At 62.8% G+C, this 15,851-nt stretch overlaps 1 protein-coding gene across 3 annotated transcripts in view; it reads left to right on the top strand.

Moving 5' to 3' along the window:
* The first annotated feature begins 1,715 nt into the window (after nt 1-1,715).
* SLC9A3 (solute carrier family 9 member A3) overlaps nt 1,716-15,851 on the top strand; it is a 40,853-nt gene continuing 26,717 nt past the window's right edge. For all 3 annotated transcript variants that reach the window (XM_059916042.1, XM_059916045.1, XM_059916043.1), the window contains exon 1: nt 1,716-2,057. In XM_059916042.1, the coding sequence (XP_059772025.1) occupies nt 1,844-2,057 (214 nt within the window). In that variant the 5' untranslated portion in view covers nt 1,716-1,843. The remainder of the gene's footprint in view (nt 2,058-15,851) is intronic.

Raw genomic sequence — 15,851 nt, 5'->3', positions numbered from 1 at the left:
ACCCCTGGGCTACCTCACAGCAGAAAGTCCTCGAAGGACACCCAGTGAGGACTGGACCCCTCGGCAGCATCTGCCCAGATGGTCACCCAGCTTCCCACCCCCCGCAACTCAGAGCTCAGCCACCCAGTCAAGCCGCCCAGTGGAGCAGGATCTGAACCCGCTCTCTCTCCACTACACCACTGGTGGCCACTTCCCATCAGCAAGAAACCGGGGAGAAAACCCGAGGAACAGTCATACTGCTCAGGTCTCCTGGGGCTCCGACATAGATACTAGAAGATGCACCCGCCCACGTCCCCACCCACCTGCCCACCAACCCATCTGTCTGTCCATCCAAACAGTGTCTCCTGGGTGCTCTGTGGGTCAGGCAGTGTGTCAGGAACTGGGGAGGCATCCAGGAGCCTCACGGGCTTCGTGGAGCCCCTCATTCATGGAACGCTCTTCCCACGGGGAGGGCAGGCCTGGCCGGAAGCCTGGAGGAGGGAGCCCGCGTGTCACAACTGTGAGATGCGATCAGCTGTGGTGGGAGAAGGCAACACCTCAGGGAAGGAGACCCAGAAAGGGTCTCCAAGGAGGTCAGGGAGGGAGCAGAGTCCCTTCCTCTAAGTAGGAGGGTCCCTAGGCGGCCGGCAGGGCAGGTGAAGGGGGCGGGAGGGAGGCTCTGAGCAGCTGCGTGGTGGGTACAGGTGCTGAGCAGGGGCCAGGTTTCGTGTGGGTTCTGAAGGTGCAGCGGACAGGTATGCCGGGGGATCGGAGCAGGGCGCCTGCCTCCTAGGCCTGGGGCAGAAACGCCGGAAGAGGGTATGCCCGGTAGGTACTGAGGCTGCAGTGTGGGCCTGGGAGGAAATGAGCGCTGTGTTGGCCTCATCCAGGGCCCAGGTGAGCCATCTAGCTGGGAGCACAAGCAAGAGCAGGTCGAGGCCTGGACGTGGAGCCCCGGCCAAGCCCTGGGGAGAAAGGGCCGGGAGTCTCCTTGCTGGAGGTCTTGTGGGGGCGAGGGTGCTGGGCTCCCAGGTCGGAGGGGAGGGGCCCCTCATGAAAGGAGCAGGGGCAGCCCCGGATGGGGGAGGGCAGAGGGACTTGGATTCTCCCCCACCAAGGCGCCGTGGGGAGGCGCTGGCTTCTGACAAGTTGTTGACCCTGTCAGGAAATGCAGGCTCCAGGCGGAGACACAGCAGGGGCCTTAAGGCCTGGCCCCTTCTGACCCGCAGGCTTCTAGTGGGTTCGGCGCAGTCCCAGGCCCCCGCCTTTAGGGACAAGGAGCGCCTCCGGGTGAGTGTGCCCACAGCGGCCCCAGGCAACTCAGGAGTGGAGCCAAGGGGCGCCCGAGGCACCGACGCCCACACCCGGCAGTTGAGACCGCAGGGACCCCGGCGCTGCCCTCCGCCCCCAAGGGAGGCGGTCGCCCGGGCCTGCGCCCTCCCGCCCCGGGCGCCAGAGAGGGCGGGACGGAGAGCGCGCGGGGCGGGGAGGGGGCAGGCCGGCGTGAGTGGAAGATGAGGTTCCCGGGGCGCGGCGGTGGGAGGCGAGGTCTGGCGGCCCGGCGGGCGTGCGCCGCACGCCGGCGGGCGGGCCGAGCGCAGGCGACTCCGGCTGCGCTCTCGTGCGCGCGGCGCGGGCGGGAAGGCTCCGCCCCGGGGAGGGAGGGGGGCGCCGGATTAAAGGCCACCCTGGCGGGCGGGGACCGGGACAGCAGCCCTCACCCAGAGCGCACTCGGCTCCGCGCCGCCCAACGCGAGTCCCGCCGGCCCCGCTGGTCCGGCGGCCCCGGCGCGGCACGTCCCGCAGGGCGCAGCAGGTCTCTCGCGACCTGAGCATCTGGGCAGGGCGCTGAGCGGTGGCGGCGATGCCAGGGCGCGGGGCCCCGGGCCCTGGTTGGGGGCTGCTGCTGGTGCTGCTGGCGCTGGGCGAGCTGCCGCGGGCGCAGGGCGTCGAGGAGAAGCCTGGCGGCGCGCACGGGGAGAGCCAGGGCTTCCAGGTGGTCACCTTCAAATGGCACCACGTCCAGGACCCGTACATCATCGCGCTCTGGATCCTCGTGGCCAGCTTGGCCAAGATCGGTAAGCCGGCTCGGGCTCCTTGGGCGCGGGTTCCTGGCCCCGCCGCGACTTCCCCTCCGCCCACCCGCCGGGTCTGCGGGTCCCTTCCTGCGCCCCCGGCCGACAGAGCCGGCTGCCTGCGCCGCCTTCTTCACGGGCTCCGCCGGGTCCGGGCTCTTCCCTGTGGAAGGGACGCGTCCAAGGCCGGTTGCCCGGCGGTCCCGTCGAGGAGCGCCGCGGCCAGCCCCGGGGATTCGGCCCTGGGTCGCTCAGGGCGAGGCTCGGGGACTGCGAGCCTGGCCGGGCCCGGAGTGGCAGTGCTCATGGCCGAGGGTTACCCGGTCCCGGCCGGGCGGCGCAGCCTCCTGAGTCCCCGGGTCCCCGGGTCCCCGGGTCTCCGCGGTCGGGACTCCCTCTGCCCCATCCAGGCCAGCAGACGTCGCGGACTGCTCCGCGCTGCGCTGGGGCTCCCGCAGCCAGGTTTTCTGTCCGTCGGGCTTGTCGGGGCTGTTAGTGCAGGAGAGAGGGAATGTCCTTGCCTTCAAGCGCTGGAGCACTCCGTCCCCAGTGCAGAAAGAAAAATGGTGTCACCAAGATGAAACCCAGTACAGTCCTATTTATAGGAGCAAGTTTTCCACTGACAGTGTTTCTCTTCTAAAAATCCTGGTCTGTCAGATTTCTCTTCTCCTGACTTGCTCCACTGAACCAGCAAAGTGGGAATTGCAGGTAACTCCCGGGCAAGGTGACAGGAAGGTCAGCTTTCTTAAGAGCCTCTGAGGACCAAAGTTTCAACGTGTTGATCAACACCAGGGAGGGTCTTCCCCGAGGTGGCGGAGGTGTGAGGGCAGGCGTAATTAGTAGGTGGAGCGGGGGAAACCCTGTGAGGGGGTCTGAGGGCTCCCCCCTCGCCACAGAACAGCCGGACAGGGATGGGTCAGCAGAGGTTTTGGAATGGGGAGGGGCCGGGGGCTGCTGACCTCCTCAGCAGGACCAGGAGGGGCAGGCTCTGGGGAGAGTCGGTCAGAGGACTTTGGACCTGGCTTTGGGGGTTCCTGGTGTTCCTTGGCGGCTGGTTACAGCTTGTTTCTCCTTCAGCCCTGCCTGCCATGTGTCCTGCTGTGCCAGCGACCTCCCTTTAAGTCTCTCGTTTTGTTCTGTTTCTTTAAAAGCTCTCCGACCCCTCTGCCTCCCCCTTTTTCCTCCGGTGTCTGTTTAGTTCCTGGGCCCTGCCTGCCCGGTCCCTGGGCCCAAGCTGCCCTCCACTCCTTGGCTTTTTTGTGGGGGGTTGTGACATCAGCAGTGAAATGTCGGCACCGAGATGGGGTCTCACGTGCTGTGTCTCCTCTGGACGTCTCTGCCGCAGGGGACTTGCCGACACTGGCCACTTTCTGCTGGTCACTTACGGGGCAGGTCCAGCCTCACCCTGGGGCTCTAGGAGCAGCACCCCGTCCTGAGGCTCCCCTGGGAGCTGACCAGTTTCTGGGGCAGAGCGGGGATCTCCTCCTCAGCCCCCTTCTCTCTTCTGTGAAACCACGGTCAGGATATGTGCAGGGTGGACCCGTGACACTCCGGGGGTCCCCACCTGGGACCTGGAGCCCCCCTGTCCTTTCTGTGCAAGCCCAGCCCCAGGTCCTGCAACTGGAGGTCCAGTGTCTGTTATTCACCCAGGAAGAGCCTGCCCCGAGGTCTCCTGAGCGCTCGTCTCCTCCAGAGGGGACCTTCTTGTGGGGGGGGGGGGCTGCTCCCACCAGCTCCGCCTCTCGTGGGCAGGACGGGCCCAGAATGTGTTTTCCTGCCGCCACTTCAGTAGCTCCGCCTCCCCTGGGGCTGCTGACCCCATCCAAGGGGGAAGGGGGGCCAGCTTGGGTAGAGGCTCGGTGGGGGGCTGTAAGGGAACATGAAGAGGACCCCAGAGAGAAGACCCACGGGGCCGGCCTGGCTGGCCTGGGAGTGCCCTCCTGCCCTGGGCCAGGCCTGGCCCCGACGCTGCCCACGCTGTCCTGCATTTGGAGGCTCCTGCTGTGACGGCAGAGGGTCTCGCCCGTGAACAGGCTGCACAGTGGAGAGACTCCGTTCTCCCATCTCAGAAAGTAAGCTGGGACCTCCCCAGGCCCAGCCCCCTCCCAGCCACGCCCCTGTCCTCTGGAACCCACTGCACTGACCCTGCCCAGGTCCCCAAGGCCCTCCGGGCGGCTCAGCATGGGCTTCACGTGACCCCGCCTCTTTGCCCTTCCCTGCGGCGCCCCCCCATCCCCTTCTGTCCTGTCCTGTCCCTGTTGCCCCTCGGCTGCCCCTTCACCATATACCTCGGGGCCCCACCCTAGGCCTCCCCGCCGCAGCCCAGCACCTCCAACTATCCATCTGGTGCCCGGGGCCCCCGCCTCTAGCGCACCAGGTGTCTCTGCACAGACGTCTCCCCCGCAGCTCAGACAGAGATGAGGAGCAGGTGTGGCTGCCGAGCGCTCAGACCCCCGAGACCCCAGGCCCCTCTTCGCGGGTGCATTCGGGCCTGCCCGGGTCCCTCCCTGCTGTTGCATCGTCAGGAAACGCAGAAGGGGATGAAGCCAGGCCGGGAGCTGGTGCGCAGCTCCCGGCTGAGCCTGCAGGGCCGAGGTTGAAGGCTCTCCTGCAGTGGGTGGGGCGGTGTCTGCCCCTGGGTGCGTGGGGAAAGCCGGGGCCACGCGTGGGACGTGTGCTCCGCGGGGCGCCTCGAGTCTGCAGCCACTCAGCTCCCACCAGGATGAGTCTGGGCCTTGGCCCCGGTTGGACTCCCTCTCCCTCATCCTGTCCTATCTCCTCTGGCCCCCTCTGGGGCCAACGCCTAGTGGGCTCAGTGGGCGCGCTTCGGCCGTGCGGGATCGCGAAGCTGTGGCAGCACTGGGTGGGGCCCACCTGAGGGTGGAGACCCAGGCGGCTTCTGCAGACAGAGCCTGGAGGTGGTGGGTGACCAGGGTAGGTGCTCCTGGAGGCCGCAAGGGAGACCCCGTTTGTCATGCTCTGGCGCCGAGCCGGTGGGTTGAGGGCACCGCTGACTTCTGGCCGGAGCTGCTGGAAGTGGTGACTTGGCTTCTGAGCTGGGGAGCCAGAGGGGCAGGCGGAACTCGCCGTCTCGGCTGTTTCTCCTCTCCCTCTCCGTCTCCTCTGTCTCTAAGAGGGCGGCCCCCGCCCAGATCCCACCCCCAAGGAGGGAGGGGGCTGCCGCCACACCCCGGCAGGAACACTTCGGGAAGAACCCGGAGCCCATGGGTCCCCCCGGATTCAGGGAAGGCAGCAGCTGCGGTGGGTGGCGCTGGCCCAGGCGTGCCCAGCAGCTGTGGCCCTCTGAGACCCTCGGCCCCTCCCCCATGGCCCCTGGGGTTTTGCAAGTGGTCCTGCTCCATGCTTGGTCACCCCCTCCCTCTTCACCCAGTCTTGGAGGAAGAGACCCCGGCGGGGGCGGGGGGTGTCCTTCCTAACCAGCAGAAGCCGGACACGGTCCCCCGGGCACCCTGAGGAGTAGCCAGGGCCTCTATGGTCACGCGTGCGACCCTATCTGCACACTTTACCCGCTCTGCCCCTCCGAGACTGCAGCACCTTGGCTCCTGGAGACGCGGGTCCCTTTTCCCACCTGTGCTCCAGCTGGAGCTCAGCCTTGGGGTCACGCTCTGTTCTGCCGGACGTTGTCGGCAGCTGCCTTATCAGGTCAGACTCTGCTCTCCAGGCCCCTAGACCCCGATTCCTGTCACTTGCAAAGCGCTTCCACTGTGGCTTCTCCTCTGGTCCAGCCCCAGCCCTTGCCAGGGGAGGGGCACAGCCCCCGGGTGCTGGGACACCCATGGCTTCTGTCCAGAGCACCTGCCGCGTCGGTGGATTTCTCTGAAGTTCGGGTGCTGGGTGTCTGCCCTGGGTTGTGCTCCCAGGCTGTCGGGGAGTGGTGGGCAATGTTTACCTCCTTGGGTTGACACCGGAAGCTTGTGGTTTTCGCTTCGTGTGCTCTGGTCCTAAGACCAGAACCCCCATCGCTGCACCCAACCCCTGTCCCTCTGTCCTGTGGGCTCCCCGGCGCCCTCCACCATGCTCTTCTCCCCGTTGCCACTGAATTTCCCTTACAGCGCTCGAAAGAGTGCATGAGAGGATCTGGAGAACAAGGATGACCTAAAAAGGCAGGGTGAGCAGCGGGAGTCCTCGGTGGACCCCATCCTCCCAGGAGTAGACGAATCAGTGGGCCCTAGTGGACCCCAAGCCTGGCAGGACAGATGGAGTCAAGACCCATCATCCAAGGTCTTGGAACCAAGGCCTCTCCCAAGAGTCTCTATGGGAGGGACATTCTGTGCTGAAAGTGTAAAGTCTCATTTGTCAGGAACTGCCCGTGGGAGAATTAGCCACGGGCTGTAAAACAATCCACTGCATTTGGAGCTAAGGTACCTCTCTGGAGTATCCTGAGGAAGAGGGGCAAAGGTTGGGAAGTGCTGATAGCCCCAGTCCTGCCTGCTTGGCAGAAGGAACTCTCCAGGGATTTTCCCATCCAGCCAATTCCCGCAAGAGGATCCAAGAGAATCACGGCAGTGTTCCCAAGACTGCAAGTCCCAAAGGTCCCTGACACCTGCTGCTGGGCTCTCCCAGTCCGGCGCCTGGTCAGCCTCACGTTTATTTCTTCCCAGCGTCCGAGTCCCTTCTGACAGCAAGTTTTACCAGGAGCGTGTGGCAGAGTGGGGCAGGGGGCTCAGTGTGCGGTGGACCAGGTCAGGGCTGGTGGTCCTGGGCTCCCTCCACTCCTTCTGCCTTCCCTCTGAGAAGGGACTCCTCCAGCCCTCTCTGCGCTGGAGCCCAGAGTGGGTGGTGACCTCCCTGGGCTGAGGTGGGCACAGCTGGGGCCCGTCCCCTGCACCAGGAAACCTTGGAGGCGCCTGGGTGCTTTCCTGGCGTGATGTCTGCTTCACTGGGGTGGCTTTCTGCCCACCCCACCCCTGCACCTTTGCTCCCAGCCAGCCCCCGCCCTCCTTCCTGACCTTGCTCAGTGCCTCCTGCCCCTTCTCCATCCCTTCTTCTGAAGGGACTTCAGAAGTCTGTCTTCTCTGTCTGCCCAGGGCAGGGGGAAGAGGGGTGCTGGCGGAACCCAGGTGCCTGCAGAGGCCCTCCCCACCCAGCCCTGCCTACAGAGCCCATCAGACTCGGGGAGTTGAGCTCCAGGGGCCTGTGGGCCGGGTGGGGATGAGGGAGGCACACTATTAGTGGGGGGGGGGGGGGGGGATGGGCAGGGGACTGGCTGGGTGGCAGAGGCCCAAGGAGCGCTGGGCACGGGAGCAGCAAGGCCCCGTGGGTGCGAGGCTGTGGCCCTGCCGGCTTCCCTGGGTTCTAGCTGAAGCCCAGCCGCTACCCCCCGTCACCCCTGCGGCCAGGCCAGGAGCCCCACCCACCAGCATCTCTGCCCCCTCCTCTTCTGAGCTCAGAACCCTCCAGCCCACTGGGGTCTTGAGGTCGCCCCCTCGACACTGGGGTCTGGGTTCAACCAGGTCAGCTCTGCAGAGGCGGGGGCTGCGTCTGTCTGTTCCTGCGCGTCCCCAGTGCCTGGAGGCAGGCCTGCCCCGGCGGCGCTCCTGCAGGTGTGTGTGCAGACGTGTGTGCTCGGCGGACGGGCCGCTAGACGGGTAGCTGGGCAGGCGCGTGAGTGGGGGAAGGGATGGACACTCCACGACGGTGTGAGCTTCGTGCAAACCCTCGAGACGCGAAGCTCCTCAGCCAGGTTCTCGGCCGGAATTGCCACACACGCGCACCCGGTGACCGCCCCACGCCGAGGGCAAGGCCGCATCAGCTTGGAGCACCGCGGGCTGTAGGTCTGAGGTGGGGAGAGCTCGCCCGCGCGAGGCCTGGCCTGAAGCAGCTCCCTGACGAGCTGATTCGGTCAGTTCACACCCAGTCCTGCCTTCTGGAGCAAGACAGGGCAGAACAGGCTCGCGGGTCCCCACTCGCGGGCCGCAGACAGACGCCTGCACGCCGGCTCACGGGCCCCCTGGGCGGAGCCTGGACTCGGGCCCCAGCCGCGCAGTATCCCCGGCACAGTACGACATCTGGGCTCCAACGTTTGATTTATTTTATTAGTGCAGCCAAAATGCTTGATTTTTAGCAGCCACAGCTCTGAGCGCTAGTTTAACATTCATCTTACAAACATTAATGCTGCCACGTGCCTGGCACCGCTGCAGGCCACGAGGACACGGCTTCCAATGAAACAGACCCAGACCTCCTCGGGGTGTGTCACGCCCCCCCCCCCGGGAGCAGGCGAGTCCAGCCGCGGGATGCCTGGCGTCAAGTCCTGGCAGAACAGGGAAAGAAGAGAATAGCGCAGGTGGGGAGGAGTGAGCCCTGAGGGTTAGGGGGACATTTCCAGGGTCCAGACGGCCCCGCAGAGGCCCTGAGGTGGCCATATGGGGGCATGTTTGCGGGGCAGCTGAGGAGGCCACCCAGGAGAGGGGTGGCAGGTGAGGGGCCAGCGGGTCCACCGGCCACACGCGTCCCAGCGAAGTGGGGCCTCAGAGGCTTCTGGGCCGAGCACCCTGGACCCCTCCGGGAGGGACAGGACCCCAAGGGAGAGATGAGGGTGGGTCGGACCCATCACCCCCTGAGCTGAGCTGCCCCGTGGTGGTTTGTAATGTTTGCAAAATCCCTCTGATTTTGTAAGATTCTTCCCATAAGCGTGTTCAGAACAGACAAGCCGGAAAAACGGTGCGTACCTGCTTGAGGATCGGAAGGGAGATCCAGGTCTGCCTTCCGGAGACTCCGAACGAGGTGTCTGAGCACTGAGGGCCCAGCCAGGCAGTGTCGCTCTGGCCTCTGCGCCTCCAGTGTCCCAGGACAGGGAGGGGCCTGGTGCCGCCTCGCCTCTGCCGGGACCCCGGCTCTGCCAGGCCTGAGCCGCCTGTAGGGCTGGGGCTGAGGTCCCACTGCAAGGCCCCGGGCGGCATCTTGAGGTCATGGGGTCTTTCCTTGGAGCTGGCCGCATCTCAGGCCCACATCTGTGACCTGAGTGTTCACACATCGGTTCTAGAATGAATGGAGAGGCCCCAGGGTTTGCTGGACACAGGGGTTCAGAGTCCAGGCTGAGGGGTCAGGTGGTGGCCAGGGTGCCGGCTTCCCCCCTGGGGGGCAGTCGAGATGGGCCGCAAAGGGAGGGGCCGGCAGAGCAAGAGGGGCTGGGGGAGGTGGTCCAGGCGGAGATGCCAGCCACGGGGCCCCAGCGCTGGCGGGTGGGGAAGGTGTCAGGGCCACCGGAGCCACGGTGGGGGGTGGTCAGGGCCGGACGGTGGAGATGTGGGACAGGCTGGAGGGTGTGGACTTGGGGGGGTGTTGAGCTGAGTCATTACAGGCCCCCGGTTGAACCCTCTGCTTCCGGCACAGATGTGGCCCCGGCGGGGTGGCCAGGTGTCGGCTTGGGAGGACGTCCTGTGAGCCTGGACCTCCAGCCTCTGGGGCCGCGGGCAGACCGGGGTCCTCCAGGGCCCACCCGGTGCTCGCGGAGGAGGCCGCAGGCTGGAGGGGGAGGGTCAGGCCTCGTTTCCTCCTGGGTACATCAGGAAGACTGCGATGAGTTCACCACCTGCGGAGCTCTCTTGCCAAAGTCCAACTGGTTTTGAGTTCTCAGCTGGGAAAGGCCGAATGCGAAAGCTGGAAATGGCTGCTTCTCACGGCTCTTGGAATCACACAAAGGGTGGAAACCGCCAGCTCGCAGGGCTCTGTTTCTGCTCAGGTTTAGCGGGCCCTAGACGTTGGGGCACAGCGAACACGGGCCTGCAGCCTCCCAGCCTGCTTCCCTTGGCACGTGGCCCCCACGTGCTGGGTGCCGGTGCGGTGCCCCCCTGCCTGCTGCTCGGTGTGGACCCACCGAGGCAGGGCCGCCCGGGAGGCCCTCGCGCCTGTGTGCGTGTGCTGGTGCCCGTGGGTTGAGGGTTTCACCCGTGGCACTAAGATCTAGTCCCCAAGTGGCCGTGGATGCTGGGGACCTGAGGTCCCCTCATGTGCCTCTGGGTCACACTCTCCCTACCAGGGTCTGTGAGGAGCGGGTGAGACAGGCCTGGGGCTCTGGCGAGTGTTCACATCGTCCTCACCCCACACAGTCAGCGGGGGCGCACGGGGCCGTGAGGAGGCTCCCGGGCCCCACTCCAGCAGGAGAAGCCGGGCTCCCAGGGGCGCGGCTGGGAAGAGCGTTGGCCCCCTGAGAGCTGTATCCTGGGGTCACAGAGGCCTTTCTGCTGGAGAAGCCGCCAGGCACCCCCAGGGCAGGGCCCCAGAGCAGGCCTCCTCAGCGCTGCCTGGGGGCGGGGGTGGGAGGGGTGCAGCCTCCCTCCCGCTACTTTGCACAGGCCCGTTCGGAGGCCAGGCTCTCCGGAAGGCAGCGTCGCCCCCAGGCAGCACCAGCAGTAACTCAGTAACCGAGCAGAACGTGCCAGAGCACCTCCACATGTGACTGCTAACCCCAAACCTAACCCTTCCGCCTCCTGAGGCAGCGAAACCTTCCTTCTCCTCCTTCAGTTGACAATCCGGACGGAGACCGGCTGCCTTGTAGCCTGGGGTGGGCGTGTCGCCGGCCTCAGACTCTCATCAGCTTCTGGGAAGCCTGGCGAGACCCCCGGTTCTCAGTCCGGTTCAGTCCCCTGGGGGTCGTCGGCCCCAACATCTCGAATCAGAGCTTCTGGGGTGAGGCAGGGGCCAGGCCCAAGCCTGTGGGTCTCCCGGGCGGGCAGCAGGCGGAAGCAGACGGTCGCTGTCCTGAGCAGGCGCCGCCCGGCTGGGCTCCTGGAGGCTGCCTGCAACCTCACAGGATCTGAGGACGCCCCAGGGCCCCCCACACCCTGGCATCTGCCTGGCCTGCCACTGCGTCTAAGAGGACTTGTGATGGCCTTGCTGTGGGCAAGCTGCTGTCCCCTCTGACCCCTCAGCCTCCTCAGCAGGGACACGGCCAGGTTCAGCATCTCCCTCGGGTGCAGACTGAAACAGGTGATTAGAAGGTGCCGGGTGGACATTCTGTGAACGCTGTAGTTACCCTGCACAGCACCCGGCCTTAATAAGAGGTCAACGAACAATAGTTGGATGAAAACGAAAATGCCAAGACAGTCACACAATAACTACAGACACTAAGTCTGAGGTGGACGGTGGGAGCCAGGACCTCGTGGCACCAGCAAGGGCAGGGGCCAGGGTCCTTTAATGCCGGGTAAGGAGCGGGGCTGGGCAGTCCTGCCCCCCACACACCTGTTGCCTGCAGCCTCCCAGTTCCCACCTGTCCTGGGGTGGGAATGATTCTGTGGACTCAGCAGGGTGCTGGCTTTTACCCAGTGAGTTCCCAGCTGGAGAGGGTGTTGCACGGAGCTGGCCAGGAGTGTGAGGAGTGACCTCTCTGTGACCTGGTGTTGGCCCCACGCAGGTGCACCTCCAACCCCGGCTGTTAGGTGACCCTTTCGGTGCTGGGGTCTCCAGTACAGTGTTGCTAGGATTTGGGAGGGGGGATCACGTGACCGCCATTTAGCAATATAATTAGTGAACAGAGCAGGGCTCAGGGGTGAGTGTGTGAGGTGGGGCCTGTGGGCACACACCCACGTGCAGGCTGTGAGGGCCCAGCCCTCTCCCCCTCATTCCCCCCCAGCCCCATACAGCCTACCTTCCTGGGGACAGACTACAAAAGGAGGGCAGTTTTAAGCTTCTGAGAAGGCCCTGGATGGAGAATGCGGCATCTGTTGTCAAAATCCTTTACTCATTAACTTGCTAGAACCAGGAACGTTCCGATGGCAAGGGCGCCCTCAGCCCCAAGCCCTGCCCACGGCCTGCCTTGGGGGCCTGAGGGGAGCACATCCTGGCCCAGCACCACCTCTGCCTTCCGCCGGGGCACCCCAGGGAGGCACTGGCGATGCAGGGTGAGCACACGTGGCCGCCCGGGGGCAAGGACAGGCTCCTCTCGCCAGGCCAGGGGAGGCAGTCCAACCCGACTGCCCCCCGGGCCCAGTGCTCTGGGACCCTCCTCCCAACACGCCCGGCCCCCCCGGCCTCTTCCAGCTGGTGCGGGGGGCAGAGACCAGGGGAATTTGTCCCTGCAGCCCCCGCAGACCCCCACCTGGCCCTCAAGGGCACCCAGGGAACTGGCATGCAAGCAGTAGCTCCGGCGGGCTTTCCATTTACAATCCTGGTTTTCCCACGATCTGCAGATCCCTTTTAGTGTTAATGAGCTGAGCACGTCCGGAAGGCAGACGGCGTGAGCGCCTCCCCAAGCCACAGGCTGCAAGTCCCTGCCGTCCTGAGCCGTGCCCGTGGCCCGTGGCCACGGAGTCTCGGGGGAGGGGGGCCCGAGGCGGCCAGGAGAGCAGCGGGAAGGAGGCCGGCTGCCCGGACGGCCTGTCCTCAGAGGAGGCCTGGCCCTGACCCCGTGCCCGCGGTGGCCGCCTCTGAGGACAGGCCGCCCGAGCGCGTGGGACCACCGCATCGCCGCCCCCCCCGCCCCCGCCTGCAGGAGCCCCGGGGCCGCGCTTAGCTGTTCTCAGCCTAATCCACGCAGGCCCCCCGGCCTGACCGTGGGAAGTTAAAGTTAAACGAGACGAGTCGTCCGCTCTCCGGGAGCAAGGTCCTCCGCTTCGCAGCCGCGCACCCGTCTGCACCTCTTCCCGGCAGCATGGCCTGGGCCCGCCCGTCGGGGGCCCGCGGGGTGTGCGCAGGGCGGGTCGCAGGGGTCGCAGCCTCGGCTCCCGCCTCCCGTGGAGCTCCCGGGCTCCGAGGACCCTGCGTCGGTGGTCGTCGGGGCCCCTCCTTCGGGGCAGGGAGAGGCCGGCAGGGCTGAGGAGCGGACAGCAGCGAGGCCGCTCTGCCCCGGGCGGGACTTTCTCCCCCGGGAGGTCCTCTCGCGCCGAGTCCCGTGTGAACGGAGCTCCCGGGTCTCGGCGAAGCGCCTTGTGCCGCAGACTCGAAGGTCTGAGACTGCCGCGCACCTGGGCCTGGCCGGCGCTGGACCGCGGGTCCGCCGCGTCGCTAGCGGGCTTTGCCGTCGTCGCCGGGGCCGCCAGAGCTGGTGTCTGAAGGTGGTGCCGCCCCTGCTCGCGCACACTCACGCTTGCCCACGCCTCCCTCCTTGGCACCCCGCCGCACACCCCCAACGGGCAGGCCCCCTCCCGGGCCGGTGTCCCGGGTCCCGGACCTCACTCTGCTGGTCCGTGGGACCCCTCCCTGTGGGTGGCAACAACACCCTTTGCAGTAAAAAGTGGGGCTTTTGTTTGTAAGAATTCTGGGGGAACCTTCCCGTCGTGTTGGCGCAGTAGAATCAGGACGGATGGTTGACGCTGGCGGGAAGTTGCAGGCTGACGGCACCGGGTTCTCCCTCTGGGTGACAAGCAGGCATGTTTCCCAGCCCGCCCATCCCGCCCTCTAGTACTCAGTGTGTCACCTCCGTCCCTGGCCCGGCCTCCTGAGGCCACATCCCAGCGCGAGGCCCACCGTCCAGAGGAGCACCCACCGTGGCTGCAGAGATGCTGGCTTTTAAAAGTTAGTAGACCGCATATTTTTAGTTGTAAATTTACAGGATCATTGAGCAAAGAGTCCAGAGAGTTTCCTGTACTCCCCATCCCTATTCCCCTCCCCCCCCAACACACACACAGTTTCCCTATTGTCAACATCTTGCACTGGCACCGATCATTGGTTACAATAGATGAACCAATATCAGTACATTATTATTAACTGAAGTCCAAGGTTTACATTAAATTTCCATCAGTGTCATACAATCTATGAGTGTGGACAAATGTCTAATGACATGTATCTACTTTTTTTATTTATTTATTTTTTGTGGAATCTTAGTTCCCCAGCCAGGGATCAAACCCGTGCCCCTTGCATTGGAAGCGCGGAGTCTTAACCACCTGACTGCCAGGGAAGTCCCAACCACTGATGCTTTTACTGTCTCCATGGTCTTGCCTTTTCCAGAATATCCTAGAGTTGGAATCCTACAGGATGCAGCCTTTCACATCGGCTTCCTTCACTTAGTCACACGCATCTAAGGTTCCTCCACGTCTTTTCATGGCTTGATGGCTCACTTCTTTTTAGTGCAGAATATTCCACTGTCTGGATGGACCACAGTTTATCCATTTACCTGCTGAAGGACACCTTAGCTGCTTCCAAGCTTTCACAATGATGAATACAGTTGCTATAATCATCTGTGTGCAGGGTTTTGTGTGGACATAAGGTTTTAACTCATTTGTGTAAATACCAAGGCGCGTGATTGCTGGATCACATGGTAAGAGTGTGCTGAGTTTGTAAGGAACTATTATACTGTCCTCCGGAGCGGCGACGCCCTTCTGCATTCCCATTGGGGTTCCTGGAGCTCCACGTCCTCACCAGCAATTCGTGTGGTCAGTGCCTGGACTTTAATGATTCTGGAGGATGAGCAGTGGTGCTGTTTCCATTTGTGTTTCCAACAGCGCATGGTGTGAGTGTCTCTTCGTGTCCTAACTTCCATCCGCACTTCTTCTTTGGTAAGGTGTCTGTTTAGATTTGGGGCCCATTTTTCAGTTGGGTTGTTTGTTTTCTGATTGAGTTTTAAGAGTCGTTTGTATATTTTGGATACAAATCCTTTATCAGATGTGTGTTTTGCAAATATTTTATGCCCGTCTATGACTTTTTTCATTCTCTTAGCTTTCACAGACACTTCATTAATTTGAAGGAACCCCAACTTATCAATTCTTTCTTTCATAGATCATACTTTTGGTGTTGTGTCTAAAAACTCATCTCCAAACCTGAGGTCATCTAGGTTTCTGCCGTCTTATCCTCTGGGAGTTTCATAGTCTTGCAGTTTCATTTTAGGTCCCTGATCCACTTTGAGTTGATTTTTGTGAAGGGTGTGAGGTCTCGATTCATCTTCTGTGAGGACGTCAGTTGTTCCAGCACCATTTGTCAAAGAGATTGTCTCCGCTCCATTGCGTTGTCTTTGCTCCTTTGTCAAAGATCGGTGACTGCATTTATAGGGTCTGTTTCTGGGCTCTGTTCTGTCTGTTGATCTCTGTGTCTATTCTGTCCCCGACACCGCACTGTCTCGGTTTCTGTAGTTCACAGTAAGTCCTGGAGTCGGGTGGTGTCCATCCTCCAACTTGGTTCTTCTTCAATGTTGCCTTGGCTGTTCTGGGTCTTATACCTCCTGTCCATGTAAATTTGAGAATCAATTTCTTGATATTCACTTAAAATAACTTGCTGGGATTTTTTATTGGGGTTGCATTGTATCTGTGGATTATGTTGGGAACTGACATCTTGACCATATTGAGTCTTCCTCTCCATGAATGTAGACTCTCTCTCCATTTATTTAAATCTTCTTCAGTTTCCTTCATCCAAGTTTAGAAGTTCTCCTCATACAGGCCCAGCACATATTTTGTTAGATTTATACCTAAGCGTGGGTTTTTTTGGTGCTGATGTAAACGGTATTGTGTATTGAATTTCAAATTCCGTACATTCACTGCTAGTTCATAGGAAGCAATTGACAATCTACATCCTTCAGCCTTGCTGTCATCACTTACTAGTTCCAGGAGTTTTTTGTTGATTCTTTGGGGTTTTCTACTCAGATGATCATGTCACCTGGGAACACAGCATCTGCCCTGCGGCCCCGCCCCCAGTAAGGCCAGTGTGCTCGCCCTGTGGCTCCTGGCTTTGCTGCCATGTGTTGGGCATTTCAAGCTACCTTGGCCGGGACCAGACATGAGGTGGGCGAGGCGGGAAGGAGTTGTGATGTGAGCTTCCCAGATGTGGGGAACCTGCCCCCACCCACGTGCTTGCTCCCTGAGTTCTGATGTTCCCACCAAGATTTCAGCGCCATACGCTGTTATGACGACA

This window comes from Balaenoptera ricei, chromosome 3 (assembly GCF_028023285.1).
Source record: "Balaenoptera ricei isolate mBalRic1 chromosome 3, mBalRic1.hap2, whole genome shotgun sequence".
NCBI classification, from domain to species: Eukaryota; Metazoa; Chordata; class Mammalia; order Artiodactyla; family Balaenopteridae; genus Balaenoptera; species Balaenoptera ricei.
The sequence above is the reverse complement of the archived record's forward strand: the minus strand, read 5'-3'. Positions and strand labels throughout refer to the sequence as shown.